The 23,113-nt window shown below is 45.8% G+C and overlaps 1 protein-coding gene across 1 annotated transcript in view; it reads right to left on the bottom strand.

The window, feature by feature from the left end:
• Positions 1-1,997: 1,997 nt before the first annotated feature.
• Positions 1,998-23,113, bottom strand: part of PPP2CB (protein phosphatase 2 catalytic subunit beta) — a 100,275-nt gene continuing 79,159 nt past the window's right edge. Inside the window, exons 5-7 of the mRNA XM_082247833.1 lie at positions 14,443-14,604; positions 13,884-14,002; positions 1,998-2,709 (exon numbers count right to left, since the gene is read on the bottom strand). Coding sequence (XP_082103959.1) covers positions 2,637-2,709; positions 13,884-14,002; positions 14,443-14,604 — 354 coding nt within the window. The 3' untranslated portion in view covers positions 1,998-2,636. The remainder of the gene's footprint in view (positions 2,710-13,883; positions 14,003-14,442; positions 14,605-23,113) is intronic.

Here is a 23,113-nt window from a genome sequence, read left to right on the forward strand (position 1 = left end):
ATGATAACCAGGCTGTGAACTGTACGATAAAGAAAATAGTTATTGACAAGCCAATATATGCTTACTTGTGACTGCTGCCTGTCTGAAGTACATCTTTCTCCAACTTCCAGAATTCCCTTCTGGTGTTTTGCAGTTTCCCCTCTTTTCATTTGTTTAATTTACTTTTGATTTCTAAATACATATCCCATGGTACCTGGCTGCCTGCAAGCAGTGATACCTGTACTGACAATGCCTCCTGAAACTTCTCTCAGAAACTCTGTAGTTTAGAAGGCAGGTTCTGTGGAGTGTGCAACACAGCATTACAAATGAATATTGAATGTCACAGGAAATAAAACGTGCAGGATTCTTCAAACAGTATGCTCCCTAAATTCAAAGATTCTTAGGATGAATAGTAAACTCAAAATATGAAATACATTGGGGAAATTACCATACATTTCACATTCTGATCATAGAATCACTGAGTCATCCATGACTGGCCCAACCAAGATGGTTGAAGATTCTGGGCCCAGAAAGACTCTGAAAAGAATCTTATGGCAGCAGTGAGAGTAACAGTGGAAGGGAGAGGGGAAGATGGGCGGTGGCTGCAAATGTCTCCAGGTTAGAATGCATTCAGTGAGGTGTGAGGGGCTTGCGCTTAGGATCACTTGGTTCGGTGAATATGCGTGTAAATAGCCAATATAAATAACACTAAAAAAATCACTAAAAAAATTAATAACCATAAATAAGCTGCTGCTGGTATAAAAGGTGGTACCTTTCAGACAATAAAAACACTAAGTACCTGCGCTGCTTATAACTGAAACCCTTAAGATCAAATAAATACTTGTGCTAGCTTAATATTTAAAGTGCTCGTGCCAAGACTGTGTTTTGTGTAATTATAATACAAACAATATGCATTCAGGTATTGTGCAAACAAACTTAATATCAACAGTTAAATAAAAATAAATAGTGAATAAATTACTGCAAAATCAATTTCATGAGTATAAATTATATAGTTCATAAATTCTTCTTCCAATAATCTTAAAGTGAAAGTCTCTGTGCTCATAAAAGTGCCACGTGCTTAAACAAGCCTTTGATGGCTTTTGATAATGCTCTGATTGGCGGAGCGAAACGCGTCAAGCCGTCCGAATACGTAATACGTCACTTCCGGCCGCAACCACTTCCGGCTTCCAGTTACACGGGTGAACCGCACGGCCATTTGTTTGGCGGCCCGTGGGATTGCTCAAGGCGGATTGATTCTTTGTATACTGCAAGTGTATCTTTATTTTGCGTGAACAATAAATTGTTGACTATACTACACAATGATGGCCCTTTTCTTTACATGAATTTGGGGAGCAATATCTGGATAAAGTGTGGGGCAGTGGATCGTTATCTTCCCTCCGCTGACGGCCTATAGAGGTGCCTATCTCCCAGGACCACTTATAAGGCGAATTAATACTCAGCTTCTGGTGAGTGGGGAACTGAGAGGGGAGCACCTACTCACTAGGACTGAGCACCGGCACTTTGTTTAAGCACGTGGCACTTTTATGAGCACAGAGACTTTCACTTTAAGATTATTGGAAGAATTTATGAACTATATAATTTATACACATGAAATTGATTTTGCAGTAATTTATTCACTATTTATTGTTATTTAACTGTTGATATTAACTTTGTTTGCACAATACCTGAATGCATATTGTTTGTATTATAATTACACAAAACAGTCTTGGCACGAGCACTTTAAATATTAAGCTAGCACAAGTATTTATTTGATATTAAGGGTTTCGGTTATAAGCAGCGCAGGTACTTAGTGTTTTTATGTGTCACTTAACTATTAAATATCAGTCTCTACTGAAGCTCTGGAATGACAGCAGTAGACGGCTCTGGTTGAAAATCAGGTTTAACATTTGGAAAGGAGTCAAGGTACCATTGTTAAAGGCTGGCATCCAAGAACTCCACAGGATTACCCGGTCATTTTGGACTAGATGTACACATTAAACACCAAGTTTAACACACACTGGAGGTCTACAATTGAAAGTTTATTTGTTCAAATACACCAAAGGAGCTGCAAGCACTTTGACAAATATACAGAAAAACGTACATTAATGTTATGGCATACACTCGGGTCAGATTTTTCCAATGCATCTGTACTTTTGAAAAACAAAAAATATACAGTGAATGATTAGCAGGTGTATTTTTTTTTAAAAATAACTCCAAATGTTATCTGTCATGCCAGCTTATCACTACAACTAAAATGTACAAAGTAGGTGCAAAGGGAGATAAAAGGCCTTGCAAGTTACCCTTTACTGGTTGAACAGTTCAGTAGGAAACATGACTTACAAATACAGCAGGCAAACTGACTAATGGACTGATTGTAATTATGAACCGCAGTCTCAAATTGTGCTAAATGCTTCATCAACAGTATGGCACATTTTGGTCCGTGATGGGTTCTTAGCCTATTTTGAAATATAAATTGGGAAAATGCAAATAATATTTCTTCAATGGGCAGGTCAGTGTGATGTAAAAGCAGGACCCAATTTCTAAATTAAAACATTTTGGTTTTCTTTTGTTGTTTTCCATGTCTATATACAGACACATTTATCTGGTTTAAATGCCAAATATAATTGCACAGATAAAGGCAATGTGTTTACAATTGCTTATAGGAAATAGTCAGGAGTGCGTCGAGTAACATGGGGCTCTCCACGTCGAGGAGCTGGGTCAAACTGAAGGCTGTAGGAAAATAGAGAGGACTCAATTAAAATAATCCCTGTTATGGCATTTTAAGTATTTAAATGCTACAGTTAAACATTTTTCACATAACAGTAAAAGGATATGCATTAAAAATAAAATTCTTTCCTAAATGCATAGGGGTCAGGTTCACCAAGCAGCATGATTTCAACAGAGTTCTAAAGCCAAACTTTTTAAAAGATTTAAGTACATTGTTGAGGGGTTAGAACCTCTTAAGTGTTTTATTGCTGTCTGTCTCGTTCGATTTACGCTACACTTGTCCTGGTGATCATAGTCACCGGGTCTGAAAGTGACAAGAAATCCAAAAATATTCCAGTTGGGACACTTGTTACACTAAGATCTTACGCCCCATTGAGTTTTTAATTACAGAACAGGCAGTAGGACGGAAATCTCCCAAACGGGTTTTACCATTCCCTTTTCTATCCAAATTGGGAAAAAAATAAGGTTTTTGTCTTACCGTAAAATCCTTTTCTCTGAAATTCATTGACGGACGCAGTCTTCTGAATTTTCATATCAGTAGTGTTATGCTGCCCCCTACAGGAGTAGAACACTAGGCAGAAAAAAGTTCTGGCTACGCCTATGGGCAGTCCCAGGGGGTATTACCCTCTCTCTCTGCTATAGGATGTTAGTTTTGTATCAAAGCAGTGTCAGAGAAAATACCAAACCAACTCAAAATAGAGGGGCAAGTACTGCGTCCATCAATGAACTTCAGAGAAAAGGATTTTACGGTAAGACAAAAATCCAATTTTCTTTATCATTCGTTGACGGATGCAGTCTTCTGATCTTCATATCAGTAGGGACGTCCCAAAGCTGTGCCATAAAATGGAGGGGTGGGAACAGCAGAAAAATAAGTCCCCAAGACTAAACCATAGCCAACCAGGAAACATAGGACTCATCAGAACAAGATGGGATCAACCTGAAAAAACAAACATCCTCAAGGGAGACTAAGAAACCCCCCTTAAACAGCAGCCTGCAAAACTTTGCAGCCAAAAGGAGCATCTGCAGATGCCAGCACATCCACCTTATAAAATTTTGTGAAGGTATGAACAGACGACCACGTAGCCGCCTTGCAAATCTGAAGCACAGATGCCTGATGGCGAAAAGCCTAGGAAGCAGAATGCGCCCGAGTAGAATGCGCCTTAACAGGGAAAGGAGGAACCTGACCCTTAATTGAATAAGTCTGCATCACTGTGTCTGATCCATCTGGAAATAGTAGCAGCATACGCAGGCAGCCCTTTCTTTGGGTCATTCGTGAGTACAAAGAGTGCATCAGACTTCCGAAAAGACTCGGTAGTCGCCAAGTACACCCTGATTGCCCGAACCACATCCAAAGTATGCAGTGCAAATTCCTTAGGATGTTTTGGCTTAGGACACAGAGGGTAACACGATGTCCTCATTTAAGTGAAAACTGGAAACCACCTTTGGAAGGAAGGCCGGATCCAGACGAAGTACCACTTTATCCCTGTGAACCACATATAGGGAGAACGACAGGACGACGCCACCAGTTCTGACACCCTGTGCGCAGAGGTAATAGCCACCAAGGCGGCCACCTTCTGGGATAAGGTAAGCAGGGGAATCTCCCAAATAATTTCAAAAGGGCGTTTCTGGAGAACAGACCACACCAAAATTAAGGTCCCAAGGTGGCAACGGAGGTCGCACCGGAAGTACCAAGTGTCGCACCCCCTGGATGAAGTTATGCACCAGGGAATGGGTGGGCAATGGCCTTTGGAAGAAGATTGCCAAGACCAAGAGCTGACCATTGATAGTACTCAAGGCCAACTGTTGAACAACTCCCCGTTGAAGAAAAGCCAAGATCTGAGCCACCGAGTAAGAGCGAGGAGGAGCCCCAAAAGACTCACACCACGCAATATATGACTTCCACGTACGATGATAGATCTTCCTAGAAGTCACTTTCCTCACTTTAAGCAGAGAAGGAATTACTGAAGCAGACAAACCCCGGTCCTTCAGCACCTGGCTTTCAACAGCCAAACCGTCAAAGCCAGCGACCGTAAAGCAGGATGGAAGACTGGCCCCTGAGACTGACTCCCTGAAAGGAAGTCCCCAAGGAGCATCTGCGACTACCCTGACCAGGTCGGCATACCAAGCTTGGCGAGGCCAGTCCGGAGCCACAAGAATGACTGGAATTCCTTCCACCTCGATCCTGCAAAGTAGTCTTGGTAGCAACTTGAGAAGAGGAAAGGCATACACCAGCTGATAATGACCCCTCGGGACCACCAGCGTGTCAGTGGCGTCTGCCGGGGGGGGTCACAGGAGCGGGCCACAAACCTCCGCACTTTGATGTTGATCCTAGACGCCGACAGCTCTACATCAGGAGTGCCCCTACAAAAATGCACAACTGCTGGAATACCTCCGGATAGAGAGGCTATTCCCCTGCATCCAAGGCCTGTCGAATTAGGTAATCTGCCTGCCAATTTTCCACTCCTAGAATGTGAACAGTGGAGAGAGCAAGAACAAAGCGTTCTGCCCATCGAAGGATGCCTGCCACTTCCAAGGCCGCAATGGCACTTTTGGTGCCACTTTGGTGATTGACATAGGCCACGGCCGTGGCATTGTCCGATTAAATGTGCACTGGACAACCCTGCAGGTGCTCGGTCCAGTGGATTAGGCAAAGGCTGACTGCTCTCCTTGAGCAGACAACCTGCCGAGAACCCCTTCCCACCAAGACAGACTGGCATCCGTGGTGACAATTGTCCATTATACAGGGAGGAGGAGTTTCCCTTGCTTGAGCATCAGGGACCAAAGCCACCATATCAGGGACTCCCTGGTCAGCTGGATCTGATTGTCCAGGGAACTTGGATTGTTCCATTTGAGAAGGATCTCCTTCTGGAGGATCCTCGTGTGGAACTGAGCAAAGGGGACTGCCTCGAAGAACGACACCATCAGTCCCAGAACTCTCATACAAGTCTGTAGGGACAATTACTTGCTGGACAGCAAACAGATGAATCGCAGTCTGGAGTTTTTCCAGAGGAAGAAACACCCTGGCTGAGGACGAGTCCAAAGTCAGGCCCATATAGTCCAGTCTCATTGAAGGGACCAGGGACGGACTTCTGAAGGTTCAGAATACACCCGAACTCCTCCAGAGTTCTCATGGGGATTTACAAATTTGTTTTTAGTACCATACCGTGGGAGACGCCCCAAGTAGAAGCAGATCATCCAGGTAACCCAGGGCCGATATTCCCTGCTGTCGCAATAGCGCCAGGACTGGAGCCAACACCTTTGCGAAGACCCGAGGAGCAGAGGCGAGACCAAAGGATAACGCACCAAACAAATAGTGGTCCTCTCCCATGGCAAAACTGAGAAACCGTTGGTGTCCCTGCACATATCAGGATGTGAAGGTAGGAATCTTTGATGTCTATGGTGGCCAGGAAATCCCCTTGCTGTAGGGAAGCCACCACCGTGCAAACTGATTCCATCTTGTATTTTTGAACTCACACAAAGCAATTCAGTGCCTTCAGGTCCAGGATTGGACGTACCTTGCCTACCTTCCTGGGGACCATAAACAGGTTTGAATAAAATAGGCATATATAGAAGGTGTAGTAGCGCCAAACACTATAACTAAATATTAAACAATGTAGAGTGTCCACAATAAGTCCCAATAGTCCAAAAGAGATGAGAAGTAGTGGAGACCAATTCCCAATATCAGAGCCGTGCGGATGAAAAGAAGCCAACACCCAAGCGTGGAAATATGCCAACTGCTTACCAGATATTAGATGGATATGGGCGATGCAATGAACTCAAATTGGGCCATCAATGACAGATAGTGCCAACGGTATAACTCATCGATTCCCAGTGTCTCAACAGATCATGGTTTAAGGGCAATGAAGGCTCAAATCGTACCACCAGACAGAGTAATGATCTCAGCAATAGTCAATTCACCTCAAAAGAAAGGGGCAGGACATAGTGCAGACTGTACAAACTCAGGTTTAATAATTGCATAAAAATATACTCACACAAAGGTGAATGTATACAGGCATCGTAAATAAGTAAAAACCGCGGTGTTGGTGGCGTGCTGCTCGTTCCGGATCACCTGACGCGTGTCGTCAAGGAAGTGACATCATCAGAGGTGGACCGGATGTACACGGCAGCACGCATATAAAAGGACAAACCGGAAATGACGTATGCGGATGTAAACCGCAAGTGCGTTCCACTTGGTCGTCAGCCGGAACCGGAAGTGACGCACGCGGAAAACATCCGTCAATGCGTTCCAACGGGTTCCACCGGCCGGAAATAGCCTATGACAGCTATAATAAGTTTATGTAACCAAATTTATAAGAGTAATTGTGTACTCAACCACTCTAAACAGCCGGTGCTGATAGAACGAAAAAGAAAAAAGAAAGAAAAAAACTACCAGCATAGACAAAAACAGAGATCAAGTGGAAGGCACATAACACAGTTGCATGCTATGCAATTTTTCTATGCAAGAGAAGATCTATACATCTCAAATAGTAAAAAAATGCCATTAAACACATATAACATTGGATATGAAATTAACCCACTCAAGGTCATATAAATATCCCATAAATAATAAAACGTTGTAGAAGAGGACGGAGGATATTAACGCTGACTCAGACGGATATAAAGTAACAGCATCAAATATCCACTCCGTCCCAACCTTCATAAAATAACAAATATTGACTCTGAAAAAACTAATAAAATAACATAGGATAAAATACATCACAAAAAGATCCTCATAGGTAATGATATCCAAAATAATTAACTGTTATTAATGTAACAGTTCACATCCCACTCAACATTCAGCCCCCATGGAGAGTAAGTCCTCATATTGAAAATCCACCGAGTTTCGAGACGGGAAATTTCACGGTGGACATGGCTTCCTCTCCAATGGGGGGTGAATTTGTCGATCCCCCAGATCTTAGTACCCACAGGGTTTTTATTGTGGCAATTGGCGTAATGCCTTGAAACGCTATGGTTGGGAAAACCCTTTCTGATATTTTTGATATGTTCCCTCACCCTCACTGTCAATGTCCGCTTGGTGCGGCCTATATATTGTAGGCCGCATGGACATTGCAGGAGATAGACCACATTATTGGAGGAACAACCAATGAAGGGTTTGATGGGGTGTGTCTTGGAGGTAGCCGTAGATGTAACCTCGCAGAATTTTCTACCGGTAAGAGAATTTACTTTACATACCGAGCACTTCCTACATGGATAGTAGCCAGTCAAGGTATGAAAGAAAGGTAACCGTTCAGGCTTGTCGAGAACGTTCGGAGCAATCTGGAGACGCAAAGGCTCAACACCCCTGAACACAACTGGTGGAACTTCAGGTAGTTGAGGGCCCAGTACCTTGTCATTTTGGAGAACCCTCCAATGTTTTTTAAAAATACGTTTCACGTCTCCAAACTGCTTTGAATAGGTGGTGATGAAGGAAAAGGCAAAGCGATTGGAATCTGCTTGTTGTTTAGGCTGCTTATGTAATAAAGTAGACCTGTCAACGTTCTCAACATCATACAACACCTTATCCAAATTGCTCTCATCATATCCCTTATCGAGAAACTTATCCCTCAGCATTAGAGCTTGACTGTGATAACTTTCTTTACTAGTACAATTGCGACGAAGTCGTAAAAACTGACTCCGAGGTACCGATCGCAACCATGAGGGGTGGTGACAACTTCCCTGTTCGATGTAACCGTTACGGTCGGTCGGTTTGAAAAACGTGCTTGTCACAATTGTGCTATCCTTAATCTCTATTGATAAGTCAAGGAAATTAATCTTGCTATCACTAACCTCATGCTGAAGGACAATCCCCAAAGCGTTGGAATTGAGGTCATTAATGAAATCGTCCAAAGATAATCTGTCGCCATCCCATAGGAGGAGGACGTCATCAATGTAACGCCTCCAAAAGACCAGTTCGGGTCTAGGCCAGCCATAGATGACGTCCTCCTCCCACTTGGCCATAAACAGATTAGCCATGCTCGGTGCATATTTGGCACCCATGGCGACCCCTCTCTTTTGTAAAAAGAAGGAGCCGCCAAACCAAAAGTAATTATGTTGCATGGCAAATGTGAGTAAGGACAAAATAAACTCTCTCTGTACTGAAACCAAAGAGTGGTCCCTCTCCAAAAAAGTCTGGACGGCTTGTTGCCCATGTTCATGGGAAATAATAGTATACAAGGAGGTGACATCTGCTGTAGCCAGCAGATATCCCTCCTTCCACTCTATATGCTCTAATAAATTCAGAACTTGTGTAGAATCTCTTAAATAAGAGGGGGTGTTGGTAACAATCGGTTGTAAATACCCGTCTATATACCTCCCTATCCTACTAGTGACGGAATCTATTCCGCTCACTATGGGGCGCCCAGGTGGATTAAGGGAGTTCTTATGCACCTTAGGGAGGTAATATAGAACGGGTACTCTCGGGGCAACCGGGACCAAAAATGACCTCTCCTTCTTATTCAAAATTTTGTCCTGAAATCCCTGTTCAACTAGGGCAGATAAATCTTTCTTGAACCTATTCGTAGGGTCATACAGAAGTGGACTATAGGTATCCGCATCAGAAAGCAATCTGTTCATCTCCGCATAATAAGAGGATTTGTCAAGGACAACTATCCCCCCCCCCTTATCAGCGGGCCTGACAACTATGTCGTTCCTTTTTTTGAGGGATTTGAGGCCCTCATTAAAACGGAACTCATTTCTGTCATTCCTGACTTGTAAGGCCTCAACATCCTTAAGGACCAAGTCCTTAAAGACACTAATAGATGGTGCCACAAACCCAGGAGGGTTGAAGAGTGAGGCATTGGCAAGTCCTGAATGTCTAATGCCTCCATTAACAAGCCTATTATCTCTAATAGGTTTGGACATAACATATCTTTTGACATTTATCTTACGGATGTACTTCTGTACATCCATAAAGAGACCAAACCTATCAAGGGGTTTTGTAGGAGCAAATTTCAAACCATGTCCAAGGACCAATTTCTCGTTATCGGTGAGGGTAGCAGAACTCAGATTAAAAATACCAGCATCTCTCAATGCCTTTTTCTTTTTTTGTCTGGTCCGCCTCCCCCCTCTGGTCCCTCTTTTTGTTTTCCATCCTGTTTCCTGTTTAGACTGGGGTTGTAAAAATCCCCCTGAGATCCTTGTTGTTGCACCCCTCGTCCACCACCGTTCCACTGGTTGGTGTACTGTGGGTGATTCGTGATGTATCTATCATCATAATAGTCATCATCACGATCTAAAGGGGCGAAACGATTTTGTGATGACCAATCGTCTCTACGTGGTGTGCCATAGCTGTTATGGCCGTGACGGTAATTATTCTGCTCTTGATAATAGCCGTTACGTTGATAATCTGCAGATTGGGGATTATTAGGGGGCCTATTACCCTTGCCCCTTTTATTTTTACCACGCCCCCTGCCTCTCCCCGGTATCTGTACCCATTCATGTTGAACAGGTGTCCGGGGAGTGCGGGGTGATGAAATCGTGGGAAGAAGGGGTTGTGAGAAGGAGGCAGGGGCTGATGCAGTAGATAGACCAGCTGCCTCAGCCTGTAGTGATTCCTGCTTTTTCTGCCATTTGAAAATGAGGTTGGACTTGTAATCGCCCAAATCCCTAAGGTACTTCTTTTTCTTTTTTATTTTTTGGTCCGATTCCTCCTTTTCGAGAACCTTTTTAAGGGCATTGGATCTATTAGTATATTCCAAACTCTCAGCGGAGGAAGCCATAGATGTTTTCAAAGACAGAATTTCCTCATCTAATCTGGTCAGTTTAACCCTTTTCCTGCTAACCAGAAACCTTAGCATGTTTAGCCCGGCATCATTAAAGTATTTAGCCCAGACTATTAAATCCTTCTCATCCTCCTGGGGGCTAATCTCCCACCGGAGGCTACGCGGGACCATACCCAATTCCAAATATTTATCCAGAAGGGCAATGTCCCATTTAGTATGTATTTCGGAAATCATGATGTTCTTCAATCTAAGGAAGGACCCTTTTTCCCCCTTTTTTTAGGTTTGAATAAAAGCCCTGGAAACATTCCGCACACGGAACTGGAACTCTTACTCCCTGTTGTACTAGGTCCTGTACTGCCCCAGAGAGAGACTGTAAGCAATCAAGGGGACAGTCGCACATTGGAAGGGAAAAACCTTACCAGCGGGACGGATCGAAACTCAATCTTAACCGGACCGAATGAGCTCTTGAACCCATTTGTCTTGTATCCAGGATAGCCACAGGTCCTGGAACTGGCAAATATGCCCTCCCCCCCCCCCCCCAACCCCAGGTACGGGTGAGGGCGTACCTTCAGGCCAAAGTGGCCTTGTCCTCCGGTCTGGAGAAACTATTTTTTTTTTGCCAGACCAGGGTCGCATGGAACCACCCGAGGGAGTGTTGAAGGGCTTTGCTTTATCGACTGATCCTGAGGGATGAAAAAACTGAAAGGGAGGGACCCAGTCTGCGGCGAGGGCCCTTACCCTTATTAGCCTGTAGGAGAAAGGTGCTCTTACCCCCTGTGAGACCTCCGATAATGTCATCCAGGGTAGCCCCAAACAGGCGATCTCCTTGAAAAGGTAGATCAGTCAAGGCCTTCTTTGAAGTCGGACGCAGACCAGCATTTTAGCCAAAGTATACGCCGGAGGACCACTGCCGAAACTGACAGTTGGCCCAATATGGGAGCAGTATCCAGTGCGGCATCGCAAATTGCAGCCCCTGCACCAGCTGGTCCAACAACTCCTCAAAAGGCAGGAGAAGGATGTTTCCCCTCCAGGTCAAGGCGTAGTAACTTAGCCGATTCAGTCAAGGTTTGCGAGACCAGGGCAACTGTAAAATACCAGCCTGAGTGCATACCCCGTCAGGGAGTACATATTGCGGGCCACAGACTCCGCCTTTCTATCTGCTGGATCCTTAAAGGACAGGGAATCCTCCACTGGGATCATGGTAGCTTTATTCAGTCTTGAGACCGAAGGGTCCACCATAGGTGGCACAGTCCACTTCTTTATAAAGGGACTTCTCAAAGGGATAGCATCTAGCAATCCGCGTAGGCACCCCAGGGGAACACTTTGGGTGGTCCCATTCCTTTTTGAGCATGTTGTCAAAAAAACACGGGAAAGGGAAAAACCTTTGCTGCTCTGGATGACTTGTGAGTGTCAAACGTATCCTGCGCCTCAGTCGCAGATGCGTCCTCCATATTTAGGGTCTCGCACACAGATACAACCAGTGTCCCCAACGCGGTTGCGGAGGTAGAAACGTCATCCTCCCTGTCAGAGGGGACAAGGCGCGAGGTAGTAGACCTGGCAGGGAGACCCGTGTCTGCGGTAGCTGAGTCAGATTTAGAATCTGAGACATCAGATGAGGCAGGGGTAAGGCAGAGGGCATTTTTTTTAGCACCTTCCCCGCCCTTTAAAGGCCACCTCCACCCGTGACACAAAGGATTCCAGGGCCGCCGAAAGTGCATCTATTGACAGCTGGGATCCAGAGGGCCCTGCGGCCTCCGGTCAGGTGGGGACACATGTTCTGCAGGGTCCTTGTTTCATCAGGGAAACCCGTCAGCAAAAAGTTAAAAAAATAATTTTTTCTTCTCAAAACGTCCCACTGCGCTACAGCGCCCTACACCAGGAACATCTGCACAGCATGTGTCAACAGCGATCTCGATCCAGAAAGAAAGAACTGAAGATCAGCACCAGGTTATAGGGAGGGGCTCCACCCAGAAAAACACCTCCAGGAATTCCCAGTCAGTGATTCCTGACAGAAAAACACTGCAAAATGGCGCCGGGTGTACCAAGATGGCCACCGATTCATGCAGAGCACATGGACTACAAGAAAATGGGGGGCCATGCGCAGCCTGAGGAGCTATTGAGGACCCACGTGGGGACCCCTTAGCCTCCTGAACGGGATCAATTGGAAGGGAGGCCCTGGACTGACAGGTAGAACACCCCCCCCCCCTCTCCTGCACGATCAGTCGTCCGTCGCTGGTGGCGCACACCCCTTCGGCCTGAAGCTTGGACCCAGCCCCCGGGAGTAGTAACAAACGTCCCTAAAGCCCCAGTCGTGAGGGGGGGCGCATGACAGGACAGAGGGGAACCCGGGGTTGTGAGGGTCCGACTGTCCTAGGGAGGGACCCGCATCCACCCTAAAACCCGCCATGGGAAAGGGGGGGAACATTTACTCAATATACCAGGAACAGGCGGGCGCCATCTCCTGACAGAACCCCTCTGAGGAAAAGTGGGGGGGCTGTCGGCCAAATAGAAACGCTTTGACTTGGGCCTAGACCCTGTCGTATGCAACCTGGAGAGGCGTTTAACCCGCAGGGCCAATCCCCGTCCAGTGCGACTGTCACGCCCGACCCAGCACGGAGCGAGGGTTTACACGCAATTGTTGGCCGGCTGGGGTGACCACTGGATCTATATATCCAGCCCGTCGCTGAGTTCCAGCATAGTTGCTTGCAGATCTCACAGGAAAAAAAATCCAGAGAAAAAAAAAAAAAAAACTTTGCTGTACCAGAGATCCCAGTAAGGAACTAGGTCCTTAACTCCTGATTAGGCAGATTAAAAACTGACATCCTATAGCAGGGAGAGAGAGGGTATACCCCCTGGGACTGCCCATGGGCGTAGCCAGAGCTTTTTTCTGTCTAGTGTTCTACTCCTGTGGGGGGGGGGCAGCATAACCCTACGGATATGAAAATCAGAAGACTACTGTGAACCTTTTCCTGCCTGCAGACATTAAAGATCTCAGGGACAAGTTTTCTTATATCTGGTTGTTTATAGACTATTTTTTTTGCATTCTCTACAACAGTCGTTTGTTCTTACCTGTTATGTACATCATCAAATCATCATCATCGTTATCAAATGTCCTTTTGTTATTTGTTACCTTCGCTTATTTTTAAAAACTCCAATAAAAATGTATTGAAAGAACAGAAAAGAAAAATCAGAAGACTGCATCCGTCAATGAACGATAGAGAAAATGGCTTTAAATATACTAGAAGTATAATTTCCCTTAGCTTTGCGGTTAATGTTTGATACAAACATACCAGAGCAAAGAAACAGGCAAAGACTGCTATATACACAAATCAAAATAGACCAAAAAAAAAAACAACAAAAAAAAATACTAAATGAATGCCAACTACATATACCCTATTTAAACATTTTTGTAATATGCAGGTTTCTTCTTTTCTAATGAAAATACAAGGTACTTACAAGGAGTATTTAAGGGTATCATCCAGTTCCATAATAGCTGCCTGATTTCCACAACGATAACAGTAATTAGGTGCACTGAAAATGGTAACCACATTTCTGTCATGACACCAGTTGTAACCCTAGAAAAAAAAACAAAAAACAAACATGTAACATCCGCAGTGATTTTTTTTTGTTTATATACATACACACACAATCCCCTAATAAAGATTCATATACATTGTGAAACATTTGTTCTAAATTAATTTTTATGAAAAGGCTGAGAAATGTAGTCTGCCATCTATTTTGACCTACCACAGAACAGCTTGGTGAAAAAGGCACAGGGAACTAATAGAGGCAGGACAGGCTGGAGGTGCTCACTTTAGACTAGAATACCAGTGCCCTTGGCAAAAGAGGTAAAAATATTTTCATGTCTCCCAACTGACATGTTCCAAGTCACTGCTCTTGTAATATAATGGTTAATCATTCAAAATTTAAACCATAACATAAAAATCACACAGAAGTGCAAGAGATGGCAACCTATAATTTTTTCCAAATAGACCTACTGTAATACCAGCCTTACCTCCATGACCAGCTGATGAGCTCGTGAAACCAAAGTGAGGCCATTGGCATGATTAAAAGTTTCAGAGATATCTTGTCCAAATGTGTAGCCAGCACCTCGTGGAGAAATACCCCAGCCACCACGATCATCAGGATCGGACCACAAAAGGTCACACATAGGGCCCTGGAACACATGGAGAGATGTTTTAATAAACACACTGACAATTATGACAGAGCAAGCATACCTTTTGGAATAATGGGCTAGGTTATATTTCTGAATTACAAAATAAAAAAAATAAAATAAAGTTTTGTCCTAAAAATGGTGAACGAAAGTAGCAAGCTTTTTTCCCCCAAAAATACTACTGCTACACTTCCATTGACTATTTTTTCAATAAAACGCCATTTAGTTTCAACAACTTTAATAAGCTACTTCTAGGGGGGAAAAAAAAAAAAAAGTCCTCAAAGGTTAAATAAAACAAAAATTTACAACAAAGGTTTCAGGGGTTACGATTGAGAAAACTGGGTAACAAAGGAACCAGGATTAATGATGGAGAATTTAAGATAACAGATCAACCAAAACTAAACATAAGGAGCGCTGTAAAGCTGAGCAACGCAGCTGGAAATTGTTCCACTGTGTCAATGGAAAAAGAAAATTTTACAGCTCCTGGAATTCACTTAAAGCGGCGTTCCACTCAAAAGGTATCCTGTCCCCACTTTCATCTCGGACCTCGCCGCGGCGAGGTAAGTCAAAAGTTCAGCCCCCCTCCTTCCTCTGCTTCTAGGCCAGTAAGAGAGCCCAGCGCACTTCGCTCATGCGCAGTAGGGGCCCGGCCGTGAAGCCGCAAGGCTTCACTGCAGGGTCCCATTACCGGCAATGGCGGCGGCCGCTGCAGCATCTGACAGCCGATGGAAACATCGGCTGTGTGGCCAACATCGCTGGACTCCAGGACAGGTAAGTGTCCTACTATTAAAAGTCAGCAACTACAGTATGCGTAGCTGCTGACTTAATTTTTGGAGGGGGGTGGGAGGAACACCACTTTAAGATTGCCCAGCTGGACAGTTTATATGTTTGCCCTATGCCCTGACGTAGCTATATCTTCATAAATTTGTAGGATTGATTTCTATGGTTTAAATTGTTCACCAAGAAGCAGGATAGAGGGAGCCTGAGAAATACTGAGGATAGAAGTTGAATATTGGCTGTCTGGTACAATCAACTAGAAGGTAGAAGTCGACTTAAAAGGCTTGACTGCAATGTCTAAAGCACAGTGGTGAAGAGGAATTACATATGCGATGTACAAGTAAATTCTGTGTATAAGTAAATTGTAGTACATTAGGATCCCTCTGCTAGGTTTTCCTAAATTAAGGTGGGGCCGATTTCCTGCCACAGAAGAGTCCATATAATCCCCTCCCCATAGCACTCAATGATAAAGTCTGTCAAACCTTGAAAAATGGGGTTTTTGACTTACTGCAAAATACATTTCTCTGATGTTCATTGACAGACACAGCTCCTTCTCTTCTTGACCATTGGGTTATACTGCCCCTACGCAGGAAAAAGCTTGACTACGCCTATGGGGCAGTTGCAGTCCCAGGGGGGTATATTCCCACTCTCAGCTATAGGCACTCCGTTTTATTACAAGCAGTGTCAGAAGAAAGCCAGCTCCACAGAGGGGTGGGTGCTGTGTCCGTCAATGAACATAAGAGAAATGGATTTTATGGTAAGTCAAAAATCCCATTTTCACTTTCGTTCATTGACGGACACAGCTCCTCATCTTCTTGAACATTGGGACGTCCCAAAGCAGTGTCAAACATGAGCTGTGGGAACAGCAAAAAAAAAAAAAAAACTTCCCAAGGCTAAACCATAGCCAACCAGGTAACATGGAGCTCAACCATAAACAGGAGCTCGCCTGAAAAAAACAATACACCCTTAAAAAAAAAAAAAAGCAGCCTGCAAAACCTTGCGGCCAAAAGAAGCATCCGCAGATACCAACACATTCACCTTAAAAAAACTTTATGAAAGTACGCACAGACAACCAAGTGGCCGCCTTGCAAACCTGCACCACTGACACCTATTGATGGAGGGCCCAGGGAGGCGCCGAGTAGAGTGCCCCTAAACAGGGAAAGGAGGAACCTGACACCCAATGGAATAGGCCTGAATCACCATCTGTCGAATCCATCTGGAAATGGTCGCAGCAGAAGCAGCAAACTCTTTGAGGTCCATCTGCGAGTAAAATAGTGAGTCTGACTTCCTAAAAGACTCCGTAGCTGCCAGGTACACCCTGATTGCCCAAACCACATCCAGGGAATGCAAGGCAATTTCCTTATGATGTTTAGGCCTGGGACATAGAAAATGAAACACAATGTCTTCATTCAAATTGAAATCTGAGATGACCTGTGGAAGGAACGACGGACCGGGACGAAGAACCACCTTAACTCTGTGAACCACCAGGTAAGGCGAACGACAAGACAACGCCGCTAGCTCAGACACCCTGCGAGCAGCAGTAATAGCCACCAAAAAGGCCTCCTTCTGGGACAACGCAAGCAGTGGAACCTCCTGAATATTTTCACAGGGAGGTTTCTGGAGAACTGACAACCAAATTGAGGTCCCATGGCAGCAATAGAGACCGCACTGGAGGAGCCCAATTGTCGAACTCCCTGAATAAAAGGTGAGCACCAAGGAATGTGTGGCCCATGGACGTTGAAGGAAAACCACCATGGCCAAAACCTGGCCCTTAATGGTACCCAAAGCAAGGCGCTGCTCAACCCCTCGGAGGATAAGGGGGAACCCCAAGAGAGACACACTACGCAATGTACAACTTTTAAGTACGATTGAAGATCTTTCTAGGAGGTAGATTTTCTAGCCTTTAACAGTGTAGAAATCACTGATTCAGACAAACCTCAATCCTTCAGCACCTGGCTTTCAACAGCCAAGCTGTTAAAGCCAGCAACTGTAAACGAGGATGGAAGATTGGTCCTTTGGACAGCAGACCTTCCCTGAGAGGAAGTCTCCAAGGAGCATCGGCGACCAGCCGTGCCAGATTGGCGTACCAAGACCGGCGGGGCTAGTCTGGAGCCACTAGAGGGGGCTGTAACGAATCGGTCTACCCACTTTAGAATGCCGGCTACTTCCTGTGCTGCTAAGACACTTCTTGTGCCCCCTCTGTGATTAACAGACCAGGGCCATGGCATTTTCCGATTAAATGCGTACCCGACACCCCTGAAGACGAATTGTCCAATGATCCAGACAAAGTCTGATCGCTCCGAGTTCCAGTACATTAAAATCGGCAGTCTGGACTCTTCGAGTCCAGACCCCATGAGCACGACCCGTGCAGAGGACACCTCCCCACCCGGACAGGCTGGCATACGTGGTGATAACAGGGGGAGAAAGGATTTTCCCTGTCGAAGGGCTGCAGAACGAAGCCACCTCTAGAGACCGTGGATTCTTGTCCCATTTTACCAGAATTTTTTTCCAGAGATCTCGTTTGGAACTGTGCAAACGGAACCGCCTTGAAGGTCGACACCATCAGGCCCAGCACCCACATGCAAGCCAGGAGGGATGACCATCTGCTGGACAACAGAAGCTAAATTGCCTCGTGCAATGTCTGGAATTTTTCCAGAGGAAGAGACACTCCGGCTGAGGCCAACTCCAGAGTCAGACCCAGATAGTCCAGTTTTGTGGACGGAACCAGAGCAGACTTCTGAAGGTTCAGAATCCAACTGAACTCCCTCAGAGATGGCAGAGTAATCTCCAAGTTGTCCATGAGGCAGTCGGAGGCTCAGCTCGCAGAAGATGATCATCCAGGTACCCCAGCATCACGGTCCCCCGCTGACGCAACAATGCTAGCACTGTGGGCCAACACTTTTGTGAAAACCCGAGAAGCAGAGGCGAGAAGAAAGGGTAACACCAACAGCAAAGCGGAGGAAGCGCTGGTGACCAGCACATATTAGGAATGTGAAGGTAGGTGTCCTTTTTGTCGATAGAGGCAAGAAAATCCCCCTGATGTAGGGACGCCACTACCGTGCGAATGGACTCCAGTCGGAACGTCTGTATCCTTACAAAGCAGTTTAGTGCTTTAAGGTCCAGAATTGGATGTACCTTGCCTTTCTTCCTGGGAACTGTTAGAGGTTTGAGTAAAACCCCTGAAAAAGTTCTTAAGTCGGAACCGGAACAGTCACCCCTTGAAGAGAGACCCCGTAAGCGATCCGGGGGACTTGTTCAGGTTGGAAGGGAAGAACCTTTCCGGAGGATAAGACCGAAACTCGATCTTGTAGTCGGACTGAATGACTGTGGACCCACTTGCCCTGTACCAGGGAGGTCCACAAATCCGGAAACCAGCGAAGACGTCCCCCCACCCCAGATACTGGCGAGGGCTCCCCTTCATCTAGAGGAAGCCTTGTCCGCAGGTCTGGAAGAGCCTGCTCATGGCTTGCCAGACTGAACCCTCTTGGATGGGCTTTGAGCCCTTGTCTTGAGACCCTGAGGGACGAAAAAATCCTCTTATGAACTGAAAAGAATGGCTCACGTCTACGACGGGGTTCCTTGCCCTTGGTAGCCAGCAGCAGAAGAATACTCTTCCCCCCCCTGTGAGACCCTTAACCCTGTCATCCAAGGAAGCTCCAAACAGGCGATCCCCTACAAGGGGGAGATCATATAAGGTCTTCTTAGAATTCTGGTCCGCTGACCAGCACTTCAGCCAGATAATATGCCGAAGAACCAGTGCTGAGACAAAGTCTGGAAATCAAAAGAGCCGCATCCAAAGAGGCATCACAGATAAACTGTAGCCCCTGGACCAACTGATCCTCCAGCGCCGCAAAGGCAAGGGGGGGGGGGGGGTAGAGTTGTTTCCCCTCCAGGTCCCGGCATAAAAGTTTAGCCCACTCGGTCAGAATTTGCGACACCAGGGCAATAGTAAATACCGGCCTAAGTGCCAAACCAGCCACAGTGAACACATGGCGTACCAGAGCCTCCGCCCTCCTATCAGCCAGATGTTTAAAGGCCAGGGACTCCTCAACCGGAATTAGGTAGCTTTATTTAACCTGGAAACCGGCGAGTCCATTTCAGGTGGGACCATCCACTTTTTAAACCGGGAATCCTCATAAGGATACTGCATAGCAAAACGCTTAGGGACCACAAGAGCACGTTTTGGACAACCCCACTAATTTGTGACAATGTTGTCAAATTAAGCGGAAATGGGGAACGCCCAAGCCGCTTTGGAGGGCCTGTGAGCGCCAAAAAGGGACCGGTGCCTCCGACGCCGCATCAACCACATCTTCCATTTTTAAAGTTTCATGCACTGACACAATCAGTGCATCCACCAGGACCTTTTAATGTGCGCTGGAGGAGCAGAGGAATCATCCCCACTATCTGAGCACTCGGGGTGTGTGAACGCAGACCCAGTAGGGTGACTCATGTCCGTGGTGGCCGAAACAGATTCAGGATCTGAGACAGATGAGGCAGAGGAGGGCGGGGGGCACTAAAACTAAGCTTACCCGGTAAACATATCAGGGGAGGGCTGCTGACTGTGATCCCTCAAAGGGGATGCCGACCAAGGGCCCACGAATGGACCACCTACCGAATCCCGCAAAAAAACGAGGGGGGTCACCCTCTGAGCCCCTCCATAGAGGCCCCCATAATAGGAAATAGCACCCTTAGAAGGGGACCGCCCGCCGTGATGCAGACGCACAGGCAGGGTACCCTGATCGTCCCACAGCGCTAAAAAGGGCAAGTTCCCTACACAATGGCGGCATGGCTGCAATCAAAGAATAAACTTCCCTCACAGCGCCACCCCTTCCAAGGGGGGCACCAAGCTAGCCACATGGCTTAGTAGGCCTCAAATTGCAGCCTAAATTTTTGTGGAGGCCCAGGTAGATGCCCAAAAGAAAGAGCAGGGGCTTCAGCTAACCTCACTGAGGCTGCCACCCAACAGGGGCGCCCGTCTCAGCCGCATTGCCTAGTAGGCTGCGGCCTAAATTTTTGTGGATGCCCAGCTACTTCGGCGCGAGCCCCAGCAGAGCCGACCACCCAGGGGCAGCGGAGGGGAGGGCGGGTGCCCAGAGGGCAATGGCTTCAGCCACCCTCACTGGAGCCGCCCCACATAGCTCCCGACCAGTAGGCCGCAAAACCGCGGCCTAAATTTTTGGCCAGATCCGGCCGCATAAGGTGCGGACCCGCGGAGGCTAAACCATCAGCTCCCCCATCCCAACAACTACAGCAGGGAGCCCAGAGGACATCCCTGTCCTAGTCGCCAACCCCTAGGGAGGCAAGGACCCCTGCTCAACCAGCCATTGTGCAACAGGAAAAACCCAGCCAGCAGCAACTCCAACAAGTCCCGCTTAAGAGCATGTGGCAAAATCCAGCTCATAACCTCACCCAGGGAGCGGGAGGCCGAAGACCCCCAGTGACCAAAACATTTTAGAAGGACTGAAGGGGGGGGGGGGGTGGGAGATGGGAACCCGAGGGTTCCACTGTTCCAGGGTGGGGCCCCACATCCACCCCCCAAAAAAATTCCGGGGAAGAGGGGGGAACAGCTACTTACCATACCAGGAACAGGGTACTATACTACTGACAGAGAAAGAGAAGGATCCGAGCTTAGGATAAAAACAAGGTTTTTTGGAATTTGGCTGCAGCCTACCTCTTAACTGTTCACAAAAGTGTTCAGTAGAGATGTAGGGATGACAAGGAGGTAAGTGGCGCAGCCAAAAATAGGTATAGAGGGACAGAGGAAAATATGTACCTATGTGTCCACATTGTGAGAACTTATTCTCAAATATGTATACAAGTGGTAATTTAGGTACATAAAGTAAACATCAGGAATGACATAAAATAGAAAAAGGAATTCATATCCAAATAAGTGACCAATGCAAAAAGGAGATACACTTGTGAAAATAAAGTGCATATAAACAAGGTGACTGAGTGCCTCAGTGATATGTATTATTCAGTATAACAAAAATAGTTCGTAAACCAAAGATAGGTGCAAAAACAATTAAGGTGCAACTGCAAAGTGCTACAGTGACTATATGTGTGTATGCTCCTAACAGAGCAGACCCCACAAAGAAGGGGCAAGTGCAAGTGAATACTAATCAGTATACAAAGGAATATTACTGTGTTTTATAAAAAAAAAAAAAAAAGAAGAAGAATAAATGGTGAAAAAATGCAATTCCAAATCGCATGTGTGGCAAAAGAGGTGAAAAAATACAAAAAGATGTATAGTGTCAATCACTTATAGAGTGAGGTGTAATACTCCAAAGAATATTCTTTAATAGTCCCAATCGCACAAAAAGGGCTTCAGTGCAGGATATTAGATCAGTGCAACTCTGATGTCAATGCAATAATCCCAATCGCATGACAAAAGTGCTCCAGTGCAAATTTTTAATCAGTGCAACTTCCCAGCAGGGGTGACTTGTGTGACTCCAGTGCCTCTTCAAGTGTGGCCGGTGTGATGGGTCAAGGTGCTCCCCTCACACCCAGGACCGCACTTACCAGAAGGGGGAACCCCTACAGGGGTAGTAAGCCTATATTCCAAGTAGATGTGGCTCCTATATCCATCAAAGGTCCTCACTTGATTCCTCTGGTTATAACGTCAATGGGGATCCTATTACCCTTGGTTAGCTGGGAATACCACTGGGGGTCTTATGGTGAATGCTGTCAATGGCCAGGTATAGGCCAGGTATAGTCCGGGTCTTGCCCTCCTGTTGGCAGCCATGGAATATAGGCTTACTACCCCTGTAGGGGTTCCCCCTTCTGGTAAGTGCGGTCCTGGGAGTGAGGGGAGCACCTTGACCCATCACAGCGGCCACACTTGAAGAGGCACTGGAGTCACACAAGTCACCCCTGCTGTGAAGATGCACTGATTAAAAATTTGCACTGTAGCACTTTTGTCATGCGATTGGGACTATTGCATTAACATCAGAGTTGCACTGATCTAATATCCTGCACTGGAGCACTTTTGTGTGATTGGGACCATTATTGTAGAATATTCTTTGGAGTATTTTTCACCTCACTATAAGTGATTGACACTATAAAGTCTTTTGTATTTTTTGTAATTTTTCACCTCTTCTGCCACATATGCGATTTGGAAATCGCATTTTTTCACCATTTATTGTTCTTTTTTATAAAACACCGTTATATTCCTTTTGAAAATGATTAGTTAACTTGCCCCTTCCTCGTGGGGTCTGCTCTGAATGGAGCATACACACATATAGTCAGTGTAGCACTTTGCAGTTGCACCTTAATTGTTTTTGCACCCATCTTTGGTTTACTATTTTTGTTATACTGAATAATAGATATCACTGAAGCACTCAGTCACCTTATTTATATGCACTATATTCACAAGTGTATCTCCTTTTTGTATTGGTCACTTATTTGGATATGAATTCAGTTTTCTATTTATGTAATTTTTCTGATGTATTAAACATCATATTCCACCTGTTTACTTTATGTACCTAAATTACCACTTGTATACATATTTGGGAATAAGTTCTCACACTGTGGACACATAGGTACATATTTTCCTCTGTCCCTCTATACCTATTTTTGGCAGCGCCACTTACCTGCTTGTCATCCCTACAATGCTACTGACAGACCACCTCTCCATCGGAATGGGGGGCTTTCGGCCTGGAGGAGCGCTGCGACTCAAGCCGAGGCCAGGTCGTGTGCGCCCTCGCGAGAGCTTTCACTTGCAGGTCAGCCCCCGTCC

This window comes from Pelophylax lessonae, assembly GCF_965119305.1.
Source record: "Pelophylax lessonae genome assembly, chromosome: 1".
NCBI classification, from domain to species: domain Eukaryota; kingdom Metazoa; phylum Chordata; class Amphibia; order Anura; family Ranidae; genus Pelophylax; species Pelophylax lessonae.